The sequence below is a fragment of the Monodon monoceros genome, unplaced genomic scaffold (assembly GCF_005190385.1).
Source record: "Monodon monoceros isolate NGI ecotype Baffin Bay Population unplaced genomic scaffold, NGI_Narwhal_1 Super_Scaffold_10, whole genome shotgun sequence".
Classification (NCBI taxonomy): domain Eukaryota; kingdom Metazoa; phylum Chordata; class Mammalia; order Artiodactyla; family Monodontidae; genus Monodon; species Monodon monoceros.
Window position 1 is genome coordinate 54,245,064 of NW_021703766.1, and position 27,293 is coordinate 54,272,356.

General features: G+C 51.1%; 3 protein-coding genes across 6 annotated transcripts in view; 2 read left to right on the forward strand and 1 right to left on the reverse strand.

Annotated features, from left to right (window-relative positions):
* LOC114908066 (NACHT, LRR and PYD domains-containing protein 7-like) overlaps positions 1–27,293 on the reverse strand; it is a 582,624-nt gene that overhangs the window by 26,972 nt on the left and 528,359 nt on the right.
* Positions 13,988–22,309, forward strand: MYADM (myeloid associated differentiation marker). Of its 3 annotated transcripts, XM_029245028.1 has the most exons (4): positions 13,988–14,260; positions 14,576–15,599; positions 17,332–17,407; positions 19,309–22,309. In XM_029245028.1, the coding sequence occupies exon 4, from the start codon at positions 19,311–19,313 to the stop codon at positions 20,274–20,276; it is 966 nt and encodes a 321-aa protein (XP_029100861.1). In that variant the 5' UTR covers positions 13,988–14,260; positions 14,576–15,599; positions 17,332–17,407; positions 19,309–19,310; the 3' UTR covers positions 20,277–22,309. The 3 variants fall into 3 exon arrangements, with proteins under 3 accessions (XP_029100861.1, XP_029100866.1, XP_029100855.1); XM_029245033.1 differs by lacking the exon at positions 14,576–15,599; XM_029245022.1 differs by lacking the exons at positions 13,988–14,260; positions 14,576–15,599 and adding an exon at positions 17,014–17,228 and having other exon boundaries at positions 19,309–21,338.
* Positions 24,588–27,293, forward strand: part of PRKCG (protein kinase C gamma) — an 18,851-nt gene continuing 16,145 nt past the window's right edge. For both annotated transcript variants that reach the window (XM_029244699.1, XM_029244688.1), the window contains exons 1-3: positions 24,588–25,003; positions 25,414–25,445; positions 26,473–26,555. In XM_029244699.1, coding sequence (XP_029100532.1) covers positions 24,834–25,003; positions 25,414–25,445; positions 26,473–26,555 — 285 coding nt within the window. In that variant the 5' untranslated portion in view covers positions 24,588–24,833. The remainder of the gene's footprint in view (positions 25,004–25,413; positions 25,446–26,472; positions 26,556–27,293) is intronic.

The following is a 27,293-nucleotide window of genomic DNA, read 5'->3' on the forward strand; positions in this document are numbered from 1 at the left end:
TTGAACCCGTGTCCCCTGCATTAGCAGGTGGATTCTTAACTGCGCCACCAGGGAAGCCCAGAGGGGGTCTTTTATAATGGCATCCATTCCATTCATAAGGGCTCCACCTTCATGATCTAATCACCTCCCAAAGCCCCCCACCTCTAAATACCATCACATTGGGGGTTAGGGTTTCAACATATGAATGGGTTGGGGGGGACATAAACATTCAATCTATAGCAATAGAAGTTCTAGTTCAATTTACCGCTTTTCATTTGTACATGATGCTTCCATGTCCTGGTTAAGAAATCGTTGCCAATCTCAATATCCCAAAAATGTCTGATTCTTGAATATGTGCTGTTTTATCTTTCTCAGTTAGATCTAAAAACCATCTGGAAATTTATATGGGGATATGGTGTGGGGTAGGCGTCACTGGCTCAGCAGAACCCCCCACCAAAAAAAAAAAAAAAACAGAAAAAACAAGTTCATCCTTTCTCCACTGAAATGCTGCATGCATTTGTCCATAGATCAGGTGGCTTTCTATGTGCGTATGTATCTCTGAAATCTGTCTTCTGTTTCATCCGTTGGTGTATCTGTCTTTGTGACAATACCGCCTTATCTGCCTCATTTCCCACCACAGTTCTGCTGTCACTCTGGATCCATCCACATTGGCCTTCCTGCTGTTTCATAAACACACGGGTGGTGGTGGTGGGAGGGGTCCATCTCCCTCAAGGCATCTGCTCTTTCCTTTTGTCTGGAATGTTCAGCCTTCCTTGGACTCTGGTTTCTCCTCATCCTTGAGCTCTCAGCTCAAATGTCACACCCTCCGAAGGCACTTCCACTCAGCCTGAAAGAGACCCCTCCATATCCTTTTATTTCCCTACGCAAAAAAAATCAAACTAGTGTGGGTGTTTGCTTACTCACTGTCTCCTTGAATGTGTGGGCAGAGCAGCGAGCATCTTTTAGGTCTTGTCCACTTGCTCTACCACTGCCTGGAAAGGAAGACAAACGCCCTTGTTCCACTTCCAGGCTGAATGTGCTTAACCCTCACCGTCCGCTAGAGGGCGACCTAACACGGATGCGCTCTGCCCCCCACCCCGCCCCTCAACCCCGGCAGGGCCCAGCTCTGCAGACCGTCTTGAGTTGTTTATGTGTGTTTTTGGCTGGCCAACGCCTTTTAACTACAGATTTAGAAAGGGAGACCGCAAGTGGTGAAAGCTTGGGTTCAGCCCTAGATGACCTGAAACGACGTATTTTTACGGAAGCCTCCTGTGTTCTGAGGTCCCACAGGGCCTGCAGAGGTTACCTGGGCCAGGTGGCCGTCCTGGAGGTGACACCAGCCTCCTAGGGTCACAGAACTCTGTGGTTCACAGAACTCTGACACCCCACGATAGGTATGGGATAAATCCCATGCCTGAGGGTCATGGACACGGGGTTAAATCAATCTTGGCCTTCAAGCCTTCAAACTGTGGATGTCTGATCCCCACTATTTTTATCTGTGAGAGCGAACTGCGACATTTGTGGTGGGCTTCCTCCAGTCTCCTAGAAGCTCGGTAGAAAAAGGCATCTGTATTCATTTGTCATCATAAGGCTTCTTGCCTGGCAGATTATAAATAGCTCGTTAAAATGCATTCATCGTTATGTGGTTTGACTTGGTAATATATTTACCATGGTAGAGGATTCAGAATATACACCAAAAAGGGTAGACAGTGTTCCAGTTGCCCAGTCCTCCTTTCCCTCTGGTCTGAACCCATTTCTTTTGTATCTTTCCAGAACCTCCCATGGCATGTTTTATATCATATTAATGTGTATTATATGTTTATAATAATTACCATGTACTGACATGGAGCCATTGTTCTAAGTATTTTCCATGCCTCATATAATCTATATATAGATATAATTTTAAGCAAGTAATATGTTAATGTGTTTAAAATTTATACACACACAGGAAAAAGTTTCAGTTCCACACCTACACCCTACATCTCGGGTGGTTTTGTTTGTGCAAACACAATAAAATAGGAATACCTATTCTTATTTTTGTATTTTCTCACACAGAAGGTTAAATCCTCATACATGGTTCTGTATCTTTGCCTTTTTTACTTAAGACTGTATCCTGGGAAATTCTCCATTTAGGTAAACTAGAGCTTCCTAATTCTTTTTTTTTTTTTTTTTTTTTTTTAGATACGCATATTGTCACATTATCTGGAGGTACCATAGTTTATTTATCCAGTCCTTTATAGATGGAGACTTGATTTATTTCCATCTGATAAGTACATTTAGCAGGAGAGTTTTACAAATCAAATAGATTTCCTTCCTTCCTCATCCCCCCTCCCTCCCACCAAATGCAGCCTACGTCTTCAAAACAGAAGACTTCAGTCTATTTTGCTTAAGATATCACGATGAAAGTCACCATCTGTTAATCCAATCTGCATCAGGAGGAGAAAGAAAATCGTCTCATGGGCGTGAAACCTCCTCTCAGGCCGCAGGGAGGGGAATTCCTGAGGGTCTCCTGCAGTGGTTCTGGTTTGCAAATGACAGGCCTTGCTTCCGGATCTAAGAAGCCAAGGAGGAATTTAACGGGAGGGCACTGAACTAAGAAAATCACAGAGTGCATGGATGGGAAGGCTGGAAATTGTAGGTTGGCAGGAAGCCAAGAATAGACAGCAGAGAGAATGTTCTTAAGTCCCACCCAGCCCACTGGTCACTCCCTCCACTCAACACTACACCAGTGATTCCTTCGCCCCTTCAGTTGTGTTCTTAATTTCCAACGTCCTTGCCTCTTTCCTCCCTAATTCAAAGCCCCAGGAGGAAGCATTTGGTTGCCTACTCCATACCTTCCAGAGAGTGGGAAGTGCTCCCTTAGTTTTCCTAATAAATCAGACAATAGTGGGACTTCCCTGGAGGTCCAGTGGTTAAGACTCTGCTCTTCTGAGGCAGGGGGTGAGGGTTCGATCCCTGGTCTGGGAACTAAGATCCCACATGCCCCGCAGCCAAAAAAAAAAAAAAAAAAAAATCAGACAACAACCCCCACCAGTGTGCTTACAGCGGGGAATTACCCCCCTGCAAATAAGCTGAGGGTTTAAATGCTGGAAAGTCCCCAAAACACCAGACCTGGACTATAGTGTTTATATATGCTGTAGTCTGCAGAGGGCACATTCTGACAAGTAGCAGCTATAAAATTTATTCCAAATAATATATATATATTTTTTGCGGTACGCGGGCCTCCCACTGTTGTGGCCTCTCCCGTTGCAGATCACAGGCTCCGGATGCACAGGCTCAGCGGCCATGGCTCACGCGCCCAGCCGCTCCGCGACATGTGGGATCTTCCCGGACCGGGGCACAAACCCGTGTCCCCTGCATCGGCAGGCGGACTCTCAACCACTGCACCACCAGGGAAGCCCCCCAATTTTTTTTTTAAATTAAATTTTGTCAAATACTCTTCTAGCACATATGGGATAGTCACATGATTTTTTTTCTACTTGGCTCTGTTCATAGCATAAATCTCATTAAAGGTGTCCGAATATTAGCCATCCTCCCATTCCTAAAATAAACCCCACTTAGTCACAAAGTATTATTTTTTAAAATACGGCTGGAATCTGTATGCTAGTACAGGCTGGCACACTCTGAAAAACTGAGGGTTCCATTCTGAGCAAAAGGAATTAACACATTTTAATCCAATATGATGACCTCCTTGAGTGCTTGAAATGTGGCCAGTGGGACTAAGGAACTGAATTTTATTTATTTATTTTTAAAATAAATTTATTTTTATTTTTTTAAATAAATTTTTAATTTTTATTTATTTATTTTTGGCTGCGTTGGGTCTTCGTTGCTGTGCGCGGGCTTTCTCTAGTAGCGGCGAGCGGGGGCTACTGTTTGTTGTGGTGCGCGGGCTTCTCAGTGCGGTGGCTTCTCTTGTTGCGAAGCACGGGCTCTAGGTGCGCGGGTTTCAGTAGTTGCGGCACGTGGGCTCAATAGTTGTGGCTCGTGGGTACTAGAGCGCAGCCTCAGTAGTTGTGGCGCACGGGCTTGGCTGCTCACGGGATGTGGGATCTTCCCGGACCAGGGCTCGAACCTGTGTCCCCTGCATTGGCAGGTGGATTCTTAACCACTGCACCACCAGGGACGTCCTGGAACTGAATTTTAAAGTTTATTTAAGTTTAACTAATTTGTCTAAAAGTGGATACTCGGTTTAGTTAGTACCTTTTAAGTATGTTTGGACAACTTGGCCATGTGAATTAACCTTTTCAACTGTACATTTTATGAATTTTACGAACAGATGCCACATTTCCCTTGAAACCTTAGCATCCGAATTGGGATGTACTCTAAGTACAAAATACCAGGACTTCCCTGGTGGTCCAGTGGTTGAGATTCCGAGCTTCCACTGCAGGGGTCACAGGAAACTAAGATCCCACATGCTCGGCGTGGCCAAAAAAAAAAAAAGCGCAAAATACCCACTGAATTTTAAAGAGAGTACAGGCTACCACCATCATCATCATGACCAACAAGTAGGTCTCATCGAGAAATTTTTTTCCAAAAAAATCATGTAACACATATCAATAATTTGGGTTAAATATAATATGTGATTAAAGTTTACTTCGCCTGTCTCTTTATATTTTTAAATGTGGCTACTAGAAATGTGGACAGCGCTGCCCTAAGGGACACAGAAATCCATTCATCCTTTTGGTGCTTGGTGGTCTAAGAACCAGAGACGCCCGATCAGAGGAAGAGGGTTGCTTAGATACGGAAGATTCTAGAGATGTGCTTCTGAGGATGGGTTTTTTGAGGCACAGAGAACATAAGGAACTGAATCACTCTGAGGATTCCTTTTGTTCAGTCCAGCAAGCGTGGACCTGGCAAAAGTCCATCCCAGTGATATTTGGATAATTCCATTAACCATTCTCAAACATTCTAAAAATAAATTTTAAAAGAGGTTCAGGGTATTAACAATCTTCTGTTTTCCTCTCCCTTTCCATTCTGATCTTTCCAGTCTGTTCCAAGGTTCTATCTGTCTAGCGTTGTGCCAGTACCAAGTCATTCAATTACTTGGCTTCATAAATAAGTCTTTTTTTTTTTTTTGGCTGCATTGGGTCTTCGTTGCTGCTCGCAGGCTTTCTCTAGGTGCAGCAAGCGGGGCCTACCCTTCCTTGTGGCGCGCGAGCTTATTGCAGTGGCTTCTCTTGCTGCGGAGCATGGGCTCTAGGTACGGGGGCTTCAGTAGTTGTGGCATGGGGGCTCAGTAGTTGTGACTTGCGGGCTCTAGAGCGCGGCTCAGTAGTTGTGGCGCAGGGGTTTAGTTGCTCTGCGGCGTGTGGGATCTTCCCAGACCAGGGCTCGAACCCGTGTCCCCTGCATGGCAGACAAATTCTTAATCACTGCGCCACCAGGGAAGTCCCCATGAGTAAGTCTTGAAACCAAGTAGCATAAGTCTTTCAGCTTCCTTATTCTTCTTCGAGATTGGCCAGTCTCCTCTTTCTTTTAACTTTTGTGTTAAAAAACACATAACATAAAATTTACCATTTTAACCATTTTTGAGCATACAATTCAGTGGCATTAAGTACATTCACACGGTGGTGCAACCATCCCCACTATACACGTCCAGAACTTTTTCATCATCACAGACTAAAACTCTGGATCTCTTAAATACTAACTCCCATTCCCCCTGCCCCCAGCCCTGTGTAAATACTATTCTACTTTCTGTCTCTATGAATTTGACTACTCTAGGTAGCTCATGTAAGTGGAATCCTACAATATTTATCCTTATGCGTCTGGCTTATTTTACTAAGCATAATGTTTTCAAGGTTCATCCATGCTGCAGCATGTATCAGAATTTCATTCCTTTGGGGAAATGTATTACCCAGCAACATGTGACTAAAAAGAGATGTATAGAAGTTGATGAATTTGAAAGAAAATATAGGGGACTTCACCGGTGGTCCAGTGGTTAAGACTCTGTGCTTGCAATGCAGGGGGCAGGGGTTCGATCCCTGGTTGGGGAACTAAGATCCCGCATGCCACATAGCATGGCCAAAAAAAATAAAGAGAGAGAAAGAATATAGGAGGTGATGGGACTTGGTGATAGACTGGATGTGGGAGGGTATGAGAAATGACAGTATCAATGACAAGTCTTAGAATTCTGGCTTATGCAACAGGATGGCAGGTAGTGACATTTACTGGTGATACACACAGTGCACTGGAGGAAAGATCCCCTGTTAATTTTGGATGTATGGAGTTTGGACCTTGGTGACATCCAAGTGGAGACTCAGTAAGCACCGGGATATGCATGTCTGGAGCTCAGAGGAGTAATCTGAGTTGCTGTATATTCCTGTGAGTCATAGCAGAGGTTTCAGAGGTTACCAGTAGTTTCCCCCAGTTTCTTCCCTCTGTAATAGAAGATTTTTCTGGGTATCTGTTTCCCGAACTGAAGACTGTATTTCCTTTTTTTAAAAAAATTTTTATTTTATATTAGAGTATAGTTGATCAACAATGTCGTGTTAGTTTCAGGTGTACAACAGAGTAATTCAGTTATACATATACATGTATCTATTCTTTTTCAAATCTTTTCCCATTTAGGTTGTTACAGAATATTTACCAAAGTTCCCTGTGCTATACAGTAGGTCCTTGTTGGTTATTCATTTTAAATATAGCAGTGTTTAAAAAAAAAAAAAAAAAGACTGTATTTCCCAGTCTCCCTTACAGCTCTATGTGGCCATGCAACTAAGTTCTGAACAGTAAGATACACAAGGAATATGTGTAGCTTCAGGATCACACACTTAAAAGGAAAGAAGCATGCCAACCCCTTCCCCTGTCCTCTTCCTGTGGCGGCAACGACAATATAGTGGTTTGATCTCGGTCATATGCTAGAGCCCACATGGAAGCCCTTGTCAAAGGTGACAACACAACAACAGAGAATGACTCCTTGAGACCATGGAGGTATCATATCAACCTTGGATTGCCAACTCTTGGATTGCTACAAGAAAGAAAAATATACCATTACCTTTTCTAGACCTGCATTGTCCAATATGGTAGCCATGAGCCAGGTGTGGCCATTGAGCATTTGAAATGCAGCTGGTATCACACACTGAAATGATAATATTTTGATATATTGGATTAAAATAAGGTACGTTGTTAAAACTAACTCACTTGTTTTACTTCTTTTTAATGTGGCTACTAGAAAGTTTTAAATTGCTCATGTGGCTCACATTATTTTTATATTGGTCAGCGCTGGTTTAGACCATTGATATTTTGCCTTTGTTATAGCAGCTGAATGAGCATCTTCTCTAGTACATGGGTCATTTACTCATCAGGGCTCCCTGAAGCCAAGGGTGTATGGAATCCCCTAGCGAGAGTATGTCGTGAGAAGTATAGAGGTCCGGGAAAGAGCCTTGAGGAGCTCTAGTATTTAAAGGAACATGAGCTTGGGGGCTTCCCTGGTGATGCAGTGGTTGGGAGTCCGCCTGCCGATGCAGGGGACACAGGTTCGTGTCCCGGTCCGGGAAGATCCCACATGCCGCGGAGCGGCTGGGCCCGTGAGCCACGGCCGCTGAGCCTGCGCGTCCGGAGACTGTGCTCCAAGGCGGGAGAGGCCACAATAGTGAGAGGCCCACGTACCGAGAGAAAAAAAAAAAAAAAAAAGGAACATGAGCTTGTAAAGGAAGCCCAAAGAAGCAAAAGGAAAGCCAGGAGGATGACATGCCATACAATCCTAGAGGACAGTTTCAAGTTAGAAGGAGGGACTAACAGCATCAGTTACTTGCAAGGTGAAAAGGTTAAGAACTAAAAAAGAGGGACTTCCCTGGTGGTCCAGTGGTTAAGAATCTTCCTTCCAATATATATAATATATATATAAGGTACACACACACACACACACACACACACACACACACACACACAATGGAATACTACTCAGCCATAAAAAAGAAGGAAAATTTGCCATTTGCAAAAACACGGATGGACTTGGAGGGCATTATACTAAGTGAAATAGGTCAGACAGAGAAAGACAAATACTGTATGAAATCACTTATATGCAGAATGTAAAAAATACAACAAACTAGTTAATATAGCAACAACAACAAAAAAGAAACAGACTCACAGATATAGAGAACAAACTAGTGGTTACCAGTGGGGAGTGTGTGTGTGGGGGCAGTATAGGGGTAGGAGATTAAGAGGTACAAGCTGTTATGTATAAAATAAGCTACAAGAATATATTGCACAGCACAGGGAATATAGCCAATATTCTATAATAACTATAAACGGAGTATAACCTTTAAAAATTATGAATCACCATATTGTACACCTGTAACTTATATAATATTGTACATCAACTATACTACAATTTTAAAAAAGGAAAAAAATAAAGACAAGAAGAAGGATTAGCATAAAAACGTCGCTATTGTTCAAGAACAGCCCTGGAAATATAGTCACATTTGGGCTTCAGTATAAGGAAGTTGAGGGGCTTACCAGTCAACAGCTTCTGTTACCTCTCTAAATAAAGAAGTAGGTCATAGGCTGAGAATGGGGGCTGAGGGCAGAGGTCGAAGAACATAAAAATAGTGTGCTTGTCACTATGGGAATGAGAATGAGTTTACCAGATGATTGCAGTGAGATTGTGGGCAGTACTGAGGACACATTTGAGTTTGGTCACCCTGTCTCTATGCCTTGTAATATGAGTTTCTCCAGTAATGCTTAATCGCTTAAGGGCAAGCACAGGAGGAAAAACAAAAAAAACAAAACAAAAAAACCCTGATAGATGTGCTTTTTCTTTTTAAAATTTATTTATTTATATTTATTTATTTATTTATTGCGGTACGCGGGCCTCTCACTGCTGTGGCCTCTCCCGTTGCGGAGCACGGGCTTCGGACGCTCAGGCCCAGCGGCCATGGCTCACAGGCCCAGCCGCTCTGCGGCATGTGGGATCTTCCCGGACCGGGGCACGAACCCGTGTCCCCCGCATCGGCAGGCAGACTCTCAACCACTGCGCCACCAGGGAAGCCCGAATTTTTTCTTTTTTTAAAATTTTTATTTTATATTGGAGTATAGTTGATTTACAATGTTGTGTTAGTTTCAGGTGTAGAGCAAAGTGATTTAGTTATACATATACATATATCTATTCTTTTTTCAGATTCTTTCCCCATATAGGTTATTACAGAATATTGAGTAGAGCTCCCTGTGCTATACAGTAGGTCCTTGTCGATGATCTATTTTATATATAGTAGTGTGTATATGTCAATCCGAAACTCCTAATTTATCCCTCCCCCCTTTCCCATATGGTAACCATACGTTTGTTTTTGAAGTCTGTCAGTCTGTTTCTGTTTTGTAAATAAGTTAATTTGTTACCATTTTTAGACTCCACATATAAGTGATATCATGTGGTATTTGTCTTTCTCTGTCTGCCTTACTTCATTAGTATGATCACCTCTAGGTCCATCCATGTTGCTGTGAATGGCATTATTTCATTCTTTTTCATGGCTAACAGCCCATTGTATATATGTACCACATCTTCTTTACCCATTCATCTGTCGATTGGACATTTAGGTTGTTTCCACTTCCTGGCTACTGTGAATAATGCTGCAATGAACATTCCAATGCATGTATCTTTTCAAATTATGGTTTTCTCCGGATGAATGCCCAGGAGTGGGATTGCTGGATCATGTGGTAGTTCTATTTAGTTTTTTAAGGAACCTCCACACTGTTCTCCATAGTGGGTGTACAAATTTACATTCCAAACAACAGTGTAGGAAGGTTTCCTTCTCTCCACACCCGCTCCAGCATTTATTGTTTGTAGACTTTTTTATGACGGCCATTCTGACCTGTGTGAGGTGATACCTCATCGTACTTTTGATCTGCATTTCTCTAATAATTAGCGATGTTGAGCAACTTTTCACATGCTTTTTGGCCATCTGTATGTCTTCTTTGGAGAAATGTCTATTTAGATCATCTATAGGTGGGCTTTTTCTTTTTTTCTTTTCAAAGACTGGGGTGATACAAAGACAGAGGGGCAGAGGAATGTTAGATATCCTAACATGAAAAGAGGGTCATTGAAATGATGGACCGTGGAATCATATCTGAAGAAAGAGGAAAGCAAAGAAAAGAGAGGGCTGATGGACTGGGGGTACCTATCAAGTTAAGAAAAGGTCGTAAGTGGACATTGCTGAGAAAGTAAGATAGAAGGAGAAATGGTTGATGTCTGAGAGGCGTGGAGAACTGAGTGGATAGGTGACTGCTATGGTGTGGAGGGTAATGTTCACGTGGCAGGCCTTCTAAGTCAGTGCTTCCCAGCATTTTCACATCGTGGGGCAAATAAAAACATGATAATATTTTTTGTAGCTCATGGAGATGAACAGATGAGTCTGACAACAGCCAGAGGCAACCAGGCCACTCTGAGGGCTGGGGGAAAACAATATGACCTGTTCATGGCATATCTGGTGGGATGCTCTCTATAGAATTTCAGGAAACCATGTGGAAAATGAGGGCAAGTGACCAGGAGGTCCATAGATAACAAAAAGGTGTTATGGCCAGAGAACGGATTAGGGGGAGACATCCACTTCAATACAGGCAAGGAAAGAAAGAATACAGACAGTCCCCCGCTTATGATGGTTTGACGTACAATTGTTTGATCTTACAATGGTGCAAAAACGATTTGTGTACAGTAGAAACTGTACTTCAAGTTTTGAATTTTGATCTTTTCCCAGGCTAGAGATATGCTGTATGATACGGTTCCAGAATCACCAAATTCTCCTATAAAAGCAACTTGTGCTTTCAGTACCCCATAGATTCCGTTCTGGTCAATTGCACGGATGACATCATACTGATAAGACCTTGAAAGCAGGAAAGAGCAGATAGATACACTGTATGTATTAATAAAACACACACACACACATGCCAGAGCATGGGAGATAAACCCCATAAAAATTGGGAAGCCTATCACTCAGGGACATTCCTGAGAATCCAATAGTCTGAGGACAATGGGAATATCCCCTCCAAATAAAGGAGTTATTACATGTTGAACCCTTTACCACTGCCAAATGAGATAAAATCTCCATTACAGCAGATATTCCTTAGCCTGTTTTGTTCTCACATAGGAGACACTCATAAATATATTTGTTGATAAATGCATGAAATTTTCCACTGGACCCAGAGTAAGGAAAGATCTGTGTGTTACAATGACATAAGATCTGTACATTGGGGCTTCCCTGGTGGCGCAGTGGTTAAGAATCTGCCTGCCAATGCAGGGGACACGGGTTCAAGCCCAGGTCTGGGAAGATCCCACATGCTATGGAGCAGCTAAGCCCCTGTGCCACAACTATTGAGCCTGCGCTCTAGAGCCCGTGAGCCACAACTACTGAGCCCCTGTGCCACAACTACTGAAGCCTGCGCACCTAGAGCCCGTGCTCCACAACAAGAGAAGCCACCGCAATGAGAAGCCCACGCACTGCAATGAAGAGTAGCCCCCGCTCGCCGCAACTAGAGAAAGCCTGTGCGCAGCAATGAAGACCCAATGCAGCCAAAAATAAATAAATAAAATAAATAAATTAAAAAAAAAATCTGTATATTTGGTTTTTGTCCTCAGTTCCCTGCACCAAGTTCCTAAAACGCTTGTAATTTCCTGAGCGATAGGGGTGGGAGGGTTGTCTTTTGTTATTCATAATAAGCCCCCTTCAACCCTACCTGAGTTTATACTAATGAGATGACTCTTGATAGGCCCCTAGTTAGCTCTGGATGGGGGTTGGTTGCACGAAGAACCAATCATGTGATTAGAGGATTGGAACTTTCAGCCCCACTCCCTGACCTGCAGAGAGGCTAGGGAGATTGAGCTTGTTCACTGATGGCCAGTGATTTAATCAACCATGCTTCCATAATGGAAATTCCATAAACAGCCTGAACAACGGGATTCAGAGGGCTTCCAGCTTGGTAACTGCATCGCGGTGCTGGGAGGCGGTGAGCCCGGAGAGGGCATGGGAGCTTTGCATCCCTCCCCCATACCTTGCTCTGTGTATCTCTTCTGTTTGGCTGTTCCCAAGTTGCATCCTTTATAAGTCAGTAGTACTAAGTAAAGGGCCTTCTTGAGTTCTGCGAGCCATTCTAGCAAATTATGGAACCCAAGGAGGGAGTCCTGGTAACCCCAGTTTTCTAGCCAGTTGAAAATGAAAATTTCATTCATTTATCAACAAATATATTTATGAATGTCTCCTATGTGAGAACAAAACAGGCTAAGGAATATCTGCTGTAATGGAGATTTTATCTCATTTGGTAGTGGCAAAGGGATCAACATGTAATAACTCGTTTATTTGGAGTGGATATTCCCACTGTCCTCAGAAGTATGGGAGGCCTGGGACTTGTGGCTGGAGTTTGAAGTGGGGGTGGCCTTGTGGGACTGAGCCCTTAACTTGTGGGGTCTGATGATAACTCCAAGTGGTTAGTATACCCAGATTCAGAATTGAACTGAGGACTTCCCTGGTGGCACAGTGGTTAAGAATCCGCCTGCTAATGCAGGGGACACGGGTTCGAGCCCTGATCTGGGAAGATCCCACATGCCGCAGAGCAACTAAGCCCGTGTGCCACAACTACCCAGCGCACGCGCCTAGAGCCTGTGCTCCGTAATGAGAAGCCACCGCAATGAGTAGCCCCCCGCTCAGCAACGAACACCCAACGCAGCCAAAAATAAATAAATTTATTTAAAAAAAAAAAAAAAGAATTGAATCATTGGACACTCATTTCGTGTTCAGAGTTAGAGAACTGGTGGTTGATGTGAAAACAAAAACAAAACAAAAAACCCAACACACACACACATTTGGTGTCAGAAATGTTGGGAGCAAAAACCAGTTCATAATCTGTACCCAGGTAAACTCTTCCCTCAAAACCCTCCATTACAGAGAGTGCTATTAAGACTTAAGTAGATCAGATGACTTCTGTGGCTCTCTGTCAGCTTCTTCCCCAAGTCTCCCCAGTACCTGCTTAATGGGCTTTTGAACAAAGCAGCCATGGTGGGCTATGTATGGATTTGCTTCATCAAAGCTATGGAACTTTGTCACTGATGTCGGCCCACCTTGCTGGCAGCAGCAAGCAGCGCTGGGCCCCCAGTGTGGTACGGTTTCCTAGGGAGACCAGCCAAATACCTGGTCACCCGAGGAGCACATTGGACCCTTTCCATCATGGATTGGGCAATGACTTTTTCCTGCCTGGGTTGTAATTAACTCTGGGTTGTATTTGCTTTCCTTGCCTTCCTCACACCTGCCAATGGCAGCATCTGTGTACACGTTCAATGATCCTATTCACCGTCATGTTAACACACACAATATTGCTTCTGATCAAGGAACCCAGTTTATTAGGAAGTTAGGGGGCGGGGCCGTGTACTTGATCACCCGAAAGCAGCTACTCTCAGAGAACAGAGGCACGTCCTGTTTGAGACTGGGTTTCAGTGCCAGGTTGGAGACAGCATCTTTGGGGTTGGGCTGCTGTCCTGCAGGACGGGTAAGCACTCTGAACCAGTGGCACATACATGATGCCAGATTACACAAGACCTGGGAACCCTATGGGGTCACAACTGATGACTCACTCTTTAAATGTTTGCTTCCTGTTCCTGCTACCCTGAACTCTGCTGTTTTGAAGTTTGAATGCCTTAAAGGGGGAACACTTCCACCGGAGAGCACAACTGCAGTAAACTGTGAGTGGTGATAGCCCCTTGACTATTTGGGGTATCTCAGGAGTGCCACTTCAGGGTCAAGCAAAAAGAGTGATTGATTTGGGCAAGAAGGGGGGCCTGACCCCCCGGGGGGGGTCAAGGAGGTGTGTGAATAGAACCTGGGGTCGTCCCTGGAGAACCTCCAACGAATACCATGTCCTGACTCCTTCCACATCCTGATGCGGGGCTCATAGAGACCCCCCCTCCCCTAAGCAGGGCACATAATGACAGAGAGGGTCTGTGTCTACCGCCTTTGCAGGGCACAAAAGTGGGCATACAGGCTCCACACCCCTCCCACCCCAACCATACCCCCCCCAACTTCTGCAGAGCACACAGCGTCCAGGTGCCCCCCCCAGCCCCTCCCACCTCCGTAGGGCACGCAGCCGGGTACACAGAGCTCCCGCATCCCTTCGGACCCCTCCCTTCGCGACGCGAGAGTCTTCCACCCTAGGACTCGGCCTCAAAGCCTTCTCAGTAGTCGGCCTGGAAGACACCCAGCAGTAGCAACGCGGGCAGCTGCCGGTCGCCGAGCCTCCGCGGCCGCCACGAGGCCCCGCCCAGCGGCAGCCTAGAGCAAGGCCGCGCCGGGGACGACTGCAGAGCGCGGTGAGTGAGCCCGGCCAGCAGGGAGGGACCCGGGCGTCCCGGTCCCCGCCCCACCCCAGCCCCGGGCAGTGCCTCCCCACCTTCAGGTCCCGCTTGCTTCTTGGCTCGTCAATCCGTCTCAGGGCCCCAGAGCCGCCCCTAAAAAAGGACCCCCGTGCTCTGGGGCCCGGGCAGACCAGCCCCTTGGGCCCTCCCCTCTTGCAGGAACCAGGAATCTGGCACCCCCAGCCCCCAGTCTCGTCCTCATTAAGCTTCTGAGCCCCTCCCTCTTTCCAGGAGCCAGGATTGCAAGCCAAAAATATCTCTCCCTTACAGACCCAAGAGGCCTGGCTAGCAACCACATCTGCTCCGAAAACCCAGGAGCCTGAGCCGCAATTGCTCTTTTGAGCCAAGATTCTGGGCCCGCGGCCTCGGAGTCCATGCCCCCAACTCCTATGGCCTCGATCTCAGAAGTCCTGCTACCAACAACCCCCCTCCCCTGCCCCCATCGACAGGGACATATGGGAGCTAGGGGTCTGGCCCATCAGTCCCTTACACCGCGAATCCCAGTGTAAATGAGCATTAGGAGACCCATTTTGCTCTTCCCTCAAATTCCTTACTTACAGGAATCCAACCACTGTTCTTTTGGGGACCCAGGAGTCGGGGACCTCAGCCCAGAAACCCCCTAAAGCCTAGGGATCGGCACACCCTCAACTCTTTCCTATTTCAGGGACCCAGGAGACACAGACCCTAGCAAACAGACCCCATTAAATTGAGAGGCCCAGTCCCCCAACCCACCGCGACCTAGAAGTCCAAAATTTCGTCCATCCTGGAAGAGCAGGGCCAGAGCAGAGGAGGAGGGAGGGGCCAGGAAGGGAGAGGGAGAACGGATTGAGGTGAGACTGGGGTGGGGACCTGAGCTGGGGGGCTCTGTCCTAAACAAAGTCTAAATAGACGGGTTGCCATGGCAACGGCCTTCCCCGGGCCTGCTCTGGAGACCTCCAGTGCTGTGTCGAGGAGGGCACCCCCAGGAGCATCCACTCCGCCAGCTGTTGTGTCTTCCTGTTTTGTCACCACGGAAACGGTGACCTCAGCCCTCCACCCCTACTGCTGGCGGGGCGGGAGAGCTGCTGTGTATTTATCTCTGGGGATGTGGTCTTATCTTGGCCCCGCCCTCGGGGCGGGACTGGGATAGCCCTGGCAGGGGGTGTCCCTTACTCGGCTCCAGCCCAGAGCTCCGGCCCCGCCCCCAGCCCTGCCCGCGCTCACTCCCCGGCCCTCCAGCCGCACCCAGACCGCAGACCCTCCTAGTCTGCAGCTGTCGCTTCTGCACCAGCCGCAGCCGCCACAGGCCCGTAAGGTGAGGCTGAGGGATCCCCCGAGAATTGGAGCAGCGTCCAGGATTCTTGGGTGCAGAGGGATTCCAAATGTCTTCAGTCCCTAGAAAGATGGGCTGGGTCAGGACTCGGGTTCTGGAGAGGAGAGGGCTGGGGACATGAACTCATACGGGTCATACATCTGAAAAAGGAGGGGGAGTGGGGCCTGGACCCCTGGGTCTGAGGGAGGAGGGGCCGGGGGTCTGGACTCCTTGGTCTGAGTGGGGAGGGGCCGGGGGTCTGGATCCTGGGTCTGAGGGAGGAGGGGCTGGGGACCTGGACCCCTGGGTCTGAGGGAGGAGGGGCCGGGGGCCTGGATCCCTGGGTCTGATGGAGGAGGGGGCTGGGGGCCCGGACTCCTGGGTCTGATGGAGGAGGGGCTGGGGGCCTGGAGAAGCTTGGAATTGGGAGTCCTGGGTTTGAGAAAGGGAGTGGCTGGGGTTCAGAATTACTGACCTCCTCCCCATCCAGGGGACAGAATCCGAACTTTAGACTCAAAAGGCCAGAGATGGAGCTTCAGCACCCGTGGTCCCAAAGTGAAGATGGAGCTGGGCCCCTTGGTGCTGAGAGCACAGGGCGCGCTTCTGAGTTTGCGGAGTGATGGGGTGTGGTGTCCGGCGAGGAGGTGGGGAGAGGACTGGGCGTGGCAGCGAAATCCTCAGCTTCTCCACGAAGCCAAAGGGTGTTTTCCTCTCCCTCCTCGGGTCTCTGGCAGTTCTTTCCTGAGCTCTGACCTCAGGCGACGGCTGGGGGCTCTGAGAGTGGAGACGGACCCGTCCTCTCCGGGTGGTCCGTGCGCTAACTTACCTTCCAGGGGAGACTTAACTGACTGTGGCCCGCCCTCTGCCTCCTGGGCCTGTCCCAAGTTCCTCCTAACGGGTCGGGGGAAGCGGGAGGTGGCCCGGGAGGTCCAGCTGTAGCTGGGAGACCAGCCTTACGGGAGGTGCTGGGAGGTGTGGCCACTCTCTCTGGACTGGATTCCAACGCTGTGCACAGTTTCCCGCCGCGGGGCGGGAGGCGTCCGCAAGGCGAACCCAGGGGTCCGGGTACATAGCCACTCCTCTCTTAGAGACGCTCTTGGGGGCGGGGTCCAGGCTCCCGGCCCACCTTATGGGGACCCAGAACTCACATTTTGAAGGACCCAGAAATTCGAACGTGCAGGCTTCTCCTCCTGCGACCCGGCGCCCGGGCTCTGCCCCCCTTCCCCCGCCGGAATCCGCGAGCAGGGCGGGGGTCCCAGCACCGCCTCCCGGCCCCCGCCACATTCCAAATGGCTGGGCTGACTTGAATCCCTTATAAGGACGGAGACGCGGCGCCGCCCGGGCCGCCCGCCCCCTCAGCCACCGCCCAGGGCTCTCCGGCCGCCGGCCCCGCGGCTTTCCTGGCGGGGGCAGGGTTACGCTCATACACGCCCACGCCGGCCCGCGGGGCGCGCACTTTGGCTAGGTTCCCTCCACTCCCGTCCTCGCAGTTTGCGGAAAGAGGAGGAAAGAAGGGGCGGGGCGGGGCTTCCCCGGGGTCACCATCCCCGACCTCTTAGGGGCTCCGGGCCAAATCCCCGCCCTGGCTGGGAGGCGCGCCCAGGGTCTGCGGAGCCTCACCGCGCGTTCTGGGTGAGCCCCGGGCAGTAGGCCGGCTGGTCGCCTGGGTCCCGGGAGGGTGGAGCCGGGTCTGAGCGGACGCTGACGTTGTTTCTCCCTCCTGTCCTCTGACTAGCCTTTTCCGGGTGTCTGACTTAATCCGCCTCCAGAGCCGGATCTTTCTCTGGTGGGATCTTCAGCAAAGACCGCTGGTGAGTGGGCTGGGGGCTCTGACTCTTGGGTCTGAGGAGGGAGAGGTTCTGATGTCTGGACTCCTGGGTCTGAGGGAGACGGACCTGAGGCCTGAGCTGCTCTGTCAGAGGAAGGAGCGGGCTGAGGGCCCTGAACATTGCGTTCTGAGATAAGAGTTGGGGAGTGCAGTGCTCCTGGGTCTTAAGGAGGAGGGGCTGGGGACTTGGACTCCTGGATCCTGAGACCTGGGACCTTGCGTTCCAAAGAGAGGGGCCCAGACACCTGTGTATATGAGGAAGAAGTATGTTCAGCAGCTGTGGCCTCCTGTGTCCCCAGGAAGCTATTGTACAGGGACAGCTGGGCTAAAGGCTGTGACACTGCCCTCCTGACACTGGAAGGAGGATGTTGCATTGTCTCGGGGCTGAGAGAGGCCTTCTGAGATTTTTAGAGGTGGCAACCAAGAGATTAGCTATTTTAGGGCCTGAGGGAGGACCTGGACACCTGGTCAGGAATTGAGGCCAGGCCTTCATTCCTGAGGGTCTTTAGGACAAGGACATCAAAGTCAAAGGTTCTAAAGGGATAGAAGAAAGAAGTTGATTTCCCTGAGTCTGGTGTGCTCACGGCTGAGGGCCCAGAGCCCTGGGGTCTGAAGCTGTATTTCTGAATGAGGGAGAGCTAGAGATTTCAGTGGCACTGGGCCAGCTGAGAGAATCTGGGGAGCTGAGTTTCCCAGAAGTTGGGGAACTAGGGGGCTGGACCTCATGTTGGGGAAGGGGGAGAGGCTTCCTTTGGGTTGAAGTACTCCAGACCGAAATCCATTTGGCCATAGCAGGGGTGCTGCCGAGATTGGTAAGACCCAGTTCCAGAAGGGAGAGAGGGCTCTTGTCTTCCAGGAGCTGGGGCCAGCCTCCTGCTTAGTGAGAGGAGACAGGCTGGAAGGACGGAAGCTCTGATCAGATGTGGGTCCCTGAGAAGATTTCCATGTAGAGGCTGGACTCCTGAATGTCTGGAGGCTGGAAATGTTTAGGACCCTTAGGTGAAAGAGAGGCTGGGCTGCAGCGTCCTGGGTACCCAAAGGGAGGAAGTGCAGAGATGGAGTTTCTGAGAGGTCACAGAAGACAGGGCCTCTTCTGCTGCTGCTGCTGCTTCTTTTTTTTTTTTTTTTTGCGGTACGCAGGCCTCTCACTATTGTGGCCTCTCCCGTTGCAGAGCACAGGCTCTGGACGCGCAGGCTCAGCGGCCATGGCTCACAGGCCCAGCCGCTCTGCGGCATGTGGGATCTTCCCAGACCGGGGCACGAACCCGTGTCCCCTGCATCGGCAGGTGGACTCTCAACCACTGCGCCACCAGGGAAGCCCTTTTTTTTTTTTTTTTTTTAATATTTATTTATTTGGCTGCGCTGTGTTTTAGTTGCGGCACGTGGGATCTTTTAGTTGTGTCACGCGGGCTCTAGTTCCCTGACCAGGGATCAAACCTGGGCCCCCTGCATTGGAAGCTCTGAGTCTTAACCACTGGACTGCCAGGGAAGTCCCTAGAGCAGAATCTTGAGTGGCTGGGTTGCTGAGTCCCTGAGGGACGGAGGGCAGCTTTGTGTGTTTGGAGTGGGAAGAAAGGTACGTGGTTTTACAGGAGTTGGCTTTTGGGGAGAGGAAAGGAGGGTCCTGGGAAGAAAAGAGATAGGGGACTACACTCCTGAGCTCTGACATGAGGCTGGAGGGAGGAGGAGGCTAGCACCGGGCGACCACCTCATCCCTGGAGGGCTGGGACTGGCCCAGTATGAAAACTCACATCCTGGGTACGCCTCAGCTAGAGTTGAGATTACGTTGTCCACACGCCCCCTCACTCCAGGGAGGCAAGTGCTGGGGGCCTGGATCCTCCAGTTTGGAACCTTCTTAGGACACCTTCTTTCCCCTCCACCCAGCCATGCCGGTGACGGTGACCCGCACCACCATCACGACCACGTCGTCGTCCTCGGGCCTGGGCTTCCCGACCACCGTGGGGTCCCCTCGGGCACTGACCCAGCCCCTGGGCCTCCTCCGCCTGCTGCAGCTGATCTCCACCTGTGTGGCCTTCTCGCTGGTGGCCAGTGTGGGCGCTTGGACGGGCGCCATGGGTAACTGGTCCATGTTTACCTGGTGCTTCTGCTTCGCCGTGACCCTGATCATCCTCATCGTTGAGTTAGGCGGGCTCCAGGCCCGCTTCCCCCTGTCCTGGCGCAACTTTCCCATCACCTACGCCTGCTACGCCGCCCTCTTCTGCCTCTCGGCCTCCATCATCTACCCTACCACGTACGTCCAGTTCTTGTCTCACGGCCGCTCCCGGGACCACGCCATTGCCGCCACCACCTTCTCCTGCATCGCTTGCGTGGCTTATGCCACCGAAGTGGCCTGGACCCGGGCACGGCCCGGCGAGATCACTGGCTACATGGCCACCGTGCCAGGCCTGCTCAAGGTGCTGGAGACCTTCGTGGCCTGCGTCATCTTCGCCTTCATCAGCAACCCCTACCTGTACCAGCACCAGCCGGCCCTAGAGTGGTGCGTGGCCGTGTACTCCATCTGCTTCATCCTGGCGGCCGTGGCCATCCTGCTGAACCTGGGCGACTGCACCAACATGCTGCCCGTCCCCTTCCCCAGTTTCCTGTCCGGGCTGGCCCTGCTCTCCGTCCTCTTCTACGCCACGGCTCTGGTCATCTGGCCGCTCTACCAGTTCGACGAGAAGTACCACGGCCAGCCCCGGCGGTCCATGGATGCGAGCTGCAGCAGCAGCCACGCCTACTACGTGTGCTCCTGGGACCGCCGACTGGCTGTGGCCATCTTGACAGCCATTAACCTGCTGGCTTACGTGGCCGACCTGGTGTACTCGGCCCGCCTGGTTTTTGTCAGGGTCTGAGGCTCTGCCCTGGAGGGGCTACCGATTCCCTCTTCTCAGTGGAGGTTCTTTACCAAGTTCTGAGGCCCTCTGAGGTCCTCTTCCCGGCTCCCCTCTCTCCTGCGTTTCTCATACCCTTCCCAGCTCACCCTCCTCTCTTTTCTGTTTCTTTCACTCCTTCTGCTCTGTCTCCCTTTTGTTCTGTTTGGTTACAACATCCTGTTTGGCTTCCTTCTCTTTCTGCTCTCTTCTTTTCTACACGTTCTGCTTTGGGGCTCTTTTCTGGTCGTCCTGTTTGTTTTCTCAACTGCCTGTTGTCTGACCAGCTCTTCCCACTTTCCTTCTGATCGATCAGGAGCCCTGAGACTTCGTCCTTCTCTGCCCCACAGCCCACTCCCACCTCCAAAGGTGCTGAGCCCCACATCACACACCCCTTTTGCAGCTGTTCATACCCTGGGCCTCCAGAGGGGCCTCATTGCCAAAGCATGCCTGCCCACCCTGGCTGTGCCTTAGTTGGTGTGTATGTGTGTGTGTCTGGGGGGTGGGGGTGGGTAGCTAGGGATCGGGCCCCCTTTCTCCAAGTGGAGGCGGGGTGTACAGTGTACCTCCCCTTTAAGTTAAAAGAAAGGAAAAAACTCTGGAGGTCAATAATTTCCAGTGGGCGGGAGGCTTAAAGCATAGACCCTCGGTCCCTAGATCCCGCCTGGCGCTCAGCCTCGCCTGAGATCGGCTCCAGAATTTTTGCCAGGCTTACTAAAAACCCACTGCCTAGAGGCCATCTTAAAGGAAGCAAGGGGTGTATGACTTCCATCCCAACTACTCCCTGGGGTATCAAAACACTGGCAAAAAAACTGCATTGTCTTGAAGACAACTGTCTGAAGCATTTGTAAGGGCCAGTGATGTGGCCCTCCAGCCTCAGTGTCAAAAACTGCATCTCCTGCTTTTGCAGGGAGGAGAAGAAAATGGCCACTGCCAGCCTTAAAGGTGATGTTAGCCTGTTGTTTTTTTTTCTGGTCAGGAGAGCAACAATCACTGGGTGGCCCTTTTCTTAAAAGGGAAGTTTCTTTTGAAAACAATTTTGGGGGTGGGTGGGTTGGGGGGTGGGAATTGCTACTGTGCCATAGTCAAAGGAATTGCATTGCTTGAGTGTGTGGTGTACACACACGTGTGTTTGTGCGTGCTAGTTGCTTTCTGCTGCTGCTTCCTGCTTCTCTGGGACTCACATGCGTAACATGATCTATATAAATGTATAAATATTTTATTTTTTTTAAATTCCCTGGAGCTTCTGGTTCCCATCAGCCCCTGCTGTCAGTCATAGAGAGAAGCCTTGTCCCTTCTCCCACATCCATTATGTTCTTTTTTTTAAAACCCCAATATAAAGATAAAAGAATGACTTGTGCTTGCTTTATTAATGGGGAGGGCTCCAAGAGAGAGGGCAAGGCCGAGGTTGCTGGGTCTGGTAGGAGAACGGGGCTGGGGTGAAGACAGCTTTGGCCCCATCAGAAAAAAACTGAGTCTGGATCTTACACATTACTCTCTCTCAAATGAGGAGAGCTAGTTAGGATAGAAATGAACAAGACTTCTCCCTCCTTGGAGTCCCACGAGCACCTCAGAAATACCGTGTCCCATTCTGAGTGCAGCATCTTGCCTCCAAAATCAATGCTTTCAGGTTCCCATTTCTCACGGCGAGAACCCAGTCACCACTTCCTACCATCTGCCCTCTCAGTCATCAAACACTGTATACTTCCTCCTAAATCCTATTTATATCTCTCCCCTCCTCCAGGTTCCTTTCGTTTCACCTGAGCTACTGTCCCAGCCTCCTCCTTGGAGCATCCTACCTCCAGCCCACCCTGGCCCCAGAGGGATGCTTTCCTTTTCCGACATTCAGATCTGATCCTGTCCCCCTCTGCTCACATCCTTCCGTATCCCACTCCACATTGCCTATAGGTAATACCAAAGCCCCTCAGTCAAGGCCTTTGGGATCTGACGCTGCCTATATTCCCACTCTCAGTTCCATTTTACCCTTAGTTCTAAGCTCCCTGACACACGTGGTCAATAAAACACTTCGATGAAGATCACATGAATGACTCCTGCCATGAATCTCTGTCCCACAGAAGGTCATCTTATCGGTTTCTCCAAGACAATCACAACTACATAAACACAGGACTCTGGGAAAAATCAAGGATCATGCAACCCACTTTCTGCGTCTACACCCGCAAAAGCAATTGGCAAGATATATTGCAAGGGAGGTAAGGGTCCCGCTGGAAGAGGGGGAAGGGATAACTAGAGCAGGCGCACGTCTTTTTAGTGAGGAAAATCCTCCTTTCGATGTCTGCAGTGTCCATCCCAGAATTCTGACCTACACCAATCCCTACCTTGTCGAAGAGCGTCTCGCACCCCCACCCCTCCCCCATCCCACGCTTAAACCCCTTCTACAAGGCACCAGACAGAACAGCTGTAGAACCTTGGGGTGATATGTTGGTGATGTGGGAAAGAACCCAAGCAGAACTAGAATAGAGCGCCGTGGGATTCCTAGGTCAATTTTCGGGGCCACCCCCGCCCCCTCTCCTCTCTCCTGGGGTACGGCGGACGCCTGGAGGTGGCTGGAGAGCCAGTGGACCCCATGTTTTGGGGTTTAGGAGAGTACTCGGATTCCCTTATTTCCCCTTCGGCTTCCAGAAGCTGGACCCCGACCCCCAAAAGTCACAGAGAGGATGTAGCGGCCGGCCCGAGTCCCCAGGCTCCGCCTCAGCGGGCCATCCCGCTTCGCGGGGCATGCCGGGAGAGAAAGTTCTCGGTCGCGCTGCGAGAACAGCTGATCGGCAGGCCCAGACTACAAGTCCCAGAATACATTGCACCCCGCAGCCCCGGGCGGTCCGTGGTTGTCCTTGGCAACAGCGGGGGTCTACCTGTAGAGCCGGGACTAGGAAGCGCTCGGGAGCTGGGGGAGGGACGGAGCGCGACCAGAGAGAGGCAGAGTCTCAGGTGGGGCGACGGAGGGGAGAGACAGGAGGAGACCTGACCGGGCCAACGTTTGGAGAGACCCTCCCAATCACCGGACAGAGATGCACAGAGTATTCCAGAGCCAGCGGGGGAAAGAGGGAGAGAGAGAACCCCAGAGACGAGAGGGATTCACAGAGCCAGAGAGATAAATAGAGTGGGTGAGGAAGGGACAAAGATAGAGTTGGGGAGGGGAGAAGGAGAGGGAGAGGGAGAGAGAGCAACTTAAACATTCCGAGAGAGACCCCCAGCGATAGAGAGATTGACAGAGCCAGAGACTGGGTCAGAGAGAGCGACAGGCACAGAGAGATACAGAAGGAGGAAGAGGCACGCACGAACGGAGAGCGAGATTCGTAGAGACACAGGAAGGGAGAGAGGCAGAGACAAAAGCATCTACAAAGACACGGACACGGGGAGGAGGGGAGAGAAATCGAGGGAAATAGAAGAGGACATAGAAAATGAGACAGGGAGAGAGACAGAGATTGACTCTCAGAGAGAAAGACACGGAGGGAGGGAGAGACAGAGATCCACAGAGCCAGAGAGACAAAGAGACAGGGAGAGGAAGAGATTCAGGGAGACAGAAATGGAAGAATTTATGAGATGGGGAGAGACAGAGGGAGACTGATTCACAGTGAGACAGACATGGAGTGAGAGAGACGCACACACCAGGACTCAGAGGGGGTCACAGGATGAGTGGCAGACATAAATGGAGATACACAGCGAAGAAAACAGGAAAATAAAAACAAATTCTCAGAGATAAGGAAGGAACCCAGACCCACCCAGAGAGACAGAGAGAGCGCCAGGACTAGGGAAAGGAACAGAGACCCAGGGAAACGGACACTCCCAGAGGGAGACCTAAAAGTACAAATTCACAGAAGCCTAGAGAGAGAAATCAAGACTCGGGTGGCATCAGAAAAATTGAGACACCAAGCCTCCCTGCTCACCATTGGACCCCAGCACTAATACAAAGTTTGTGCAATGAAACAGAGTGACACAATCAGACACAGAGATCGGAGAGGAGCTGCAGTGGCCTAACAGGATTCACCGAGGCACCCTAGTCGGGGAGGAAGACGGGGCCGGGCGACAGATTGGGGAGGGGGCAGGGCACGGCTCGGAGGATGCCCCCTCCCTTCAGCCAGCCCCCGGCGTGGGTGTGCGCACGTGTGTGTGTGTTGGAGGGGAGGGCATTTGTCCCAGGTCTCAAGGAGGGGGACGCCTTTAAGCCGAAACCCCGCCTCTCGGTCGTCATGGCAACGCCTCCCCCCACCCGGGGCTCCCACATTTCAGCAGGTGCCTGAGCTGGAGCTCCCACCACCGACGCCGCCCGTGCCTCCGGCTCCTCCGCGCCCTTGCCCTCGGCTCTCCGCCCCACTCGCCCGCTCCCCCTGGCGGAGCCGGCGCGCCCCGGGGTGCCGCTCCCTGTCCTGCGCGCTCCGCTTCCGGAGGTGCCTCGCCCCTCTCCTTCCCACCTCGGAATCTCCCGCCGGCTCTTTTGCTCTTCCAAGCCTTCGGCTCCTTGCCTTTCCACCTGTTTCCCGAGAAAGGCAGGATCCTGGTCCCTGCTACGTTACTGGGGCCATGGCAGGCCTGGGCCCCGGCGGAGGCGATTCAGAGGGGGGACCCCGGCCCCTGTTTTGCAGAAAGGGGGCTCTGAGGCAGAAGGTGGTCCACGAAGTCAAGAGCCACAAGTTCACCGCTCGCTTCTTCAAGCAGCCAACCTTCTGCAGCCACTGCACTGACTTCATATGGTGAGGGAAGGGGGCTGGGGCCCTGAGGGATAAGGAGACTAGTGCTAAAGACCCCTGACGCACCAGACCCCACAGTGACGAGGAAAGCGGGGGCTGCAGCCCTGGCTCCTGGCCCTAGGGTAGGTGGGGTCTAGGGGCCTGGGCCTGGACTCCTGGGTCAGAGAGAGGAGGGGCTGGGGCCCTGGACTTCTGGGTCTGAAGGAAGGGGCTGGGGGCCTGAGCTCCTGGGTCTGAGAGAAGAGAGGCTGGGGGGCCAGAATTTCCGGGTTCTGGAAAGGAGAGGCAGCTGGGGCTCACACTCCTGGGTCCTGCAGGAGGAGGATGGGAGGACGGAGGCCTCCTATGACTGGCAGAGGTGAGAGGTCCAGGTACCCTTTTCTGCACTGACCTCAGATCCTTGACTCTTACAGGGGGATTGGAAAACAGGGCCTGCAATGTCAAGGTAAGAGCTGGGGACCTGGACTCCCAGGACCCTCAGGAGGGTGGAGGCTGGGGCCCCACAGCCTAGGCTGCTTGACACACGTGTTCTCTGGTCCCCAGAGAGGCGCGGGGGAGCCCGGGGCGGGGGGGTGTGGCAGAGACACAACCTGCAGTGGGGAGGGTGCTCTGACGGCGGGGCCAACGCGGAGGTGGTGCTGGGGGCCCCTCCCTCGGCCGGCTCCAGGTGGGGACAGATATTTGGAGAATCTGTTGCCATGGGAACAGTGAGATTTGGAAAAGGGGAGCTGAAGGGAGGGGGGGCTGGAGATGCAAAGTCAGAGCCCCCCCCTGCCGTTGCCATGACAACACCACCGTCCTAGGCAGGGGCCGTCCGGGCGGGGTCACCGATGGGCGGGTGGGGGCCGGGTGGGGCCGGCAGTTATGGGGGCCGGGAGAGGGGGCCGAGTCCTAAAGCACCAGCTGCTACTTGCTGAGAACTGGGTGAGTCAGGGAGGGGGGCGGGCCGGCAGCGGCGCCCCCAGACTCACTTCTGCCCAAGTTGATGCTCTCTGTTCTGTTGGAGGACCTCTCCCTGTGTTTCCTCTCTTCTAGTTGGCCTGCCTCTCTCCTGGCTTTCTTATCGCTGTCTGTGGGTCTGTGTCAATGGGATCCTGTTTTCTCTCTGTCTCCATCTCTTTCTGTCTTTCTCTGTCTTCCTCTCTCTTTGTCTCTCTCTCTCTCTGTCTCTCTATCTCTGTGTCTCTGTCTCCCTTTGGCTGTGGGTATGCATTGGGCTCTCTGTGCTTTCTCTGTTTCTGTGATTCTCTGCATCTCTGTTTCTTTCTTTGGGTCCACGTTTTGAATTTCTGTCTCCCAGTGTCTCTGTCTCTGTCTCTCTGCATGTCAAGGTCTCTTTGATTTTCTCTGTATTGAACTCTATGGGGATCCTCCTCTCCTGGTTTTCTTTCTGTCTGGGTCTCCTCTGTTTCTGATTTTCTGTCCATTGGGGTCTCTCTCTGTCTCTGTGTCTCTATGATTCTCACCTTCAGTCTGCAGCTTTGTGGTTCATCGACGATGCCACGAATTTGTGACCTTCGAGTGTCCAGGCGCTGGGAAGGGCCCCCAGACAGACGTGAGTGCCCAGACACCTGGTTCTTCCTCCTCGGGCTGTGCCCCCGCCCTCACCCCCTCGGCGTCCGTCCCAATTTCTCCTGCTATTTTTAAGGCTGGGAGGGGAGGGGGGCTGGAGAGATAGGGAGAGCTAGTCTGGCCCAGATTCCCTGCCCTTGGCCTGGAAAGGGGGAATGAGAGGGGACCAAGACAGGCTGGGGACCCAGGCGGGGGACAAAGAGGAGGCGGGGTGAGGGGACCTCAGCACGGATGTGGACTGTGATCCAGGAGTCAAGAGATTAAAAAAATAGAGAGCTGAGGGACAGAGAGAGAGACAGAGAGACAGAGAGAGAAATCGATGCAAGCACCGAGATCCTGAGATGAGACAGAGAGAGAACCCAGAGGTGCAGAAAAAAACAGAGACCCAGACAGAGAGATTGGGGCAGAGAGAGTGAGAGCAATGGAACAGAGACAGTGACACAGGAGGAAGGAAAAGGAGATCCAGAAAGACTGGGAGAGACAGAGACACAGAAACTCAGAGAGACGGGGCGGTAGATACCTAGAAAGGGAAACTAGAATAGAAAATGGTAGATAAGGATAACTGCTTAGGAGGTGCTGAGAGAGGGAAGCCCAGAGAGATCCTGTCATACACATGCACATACATGTGCATTTTCAGACAACCTGCCCGTGTGCGCGCACACACACACACACACATATGCATATACAGACCCCTGTGTACACACACACACACACACACACA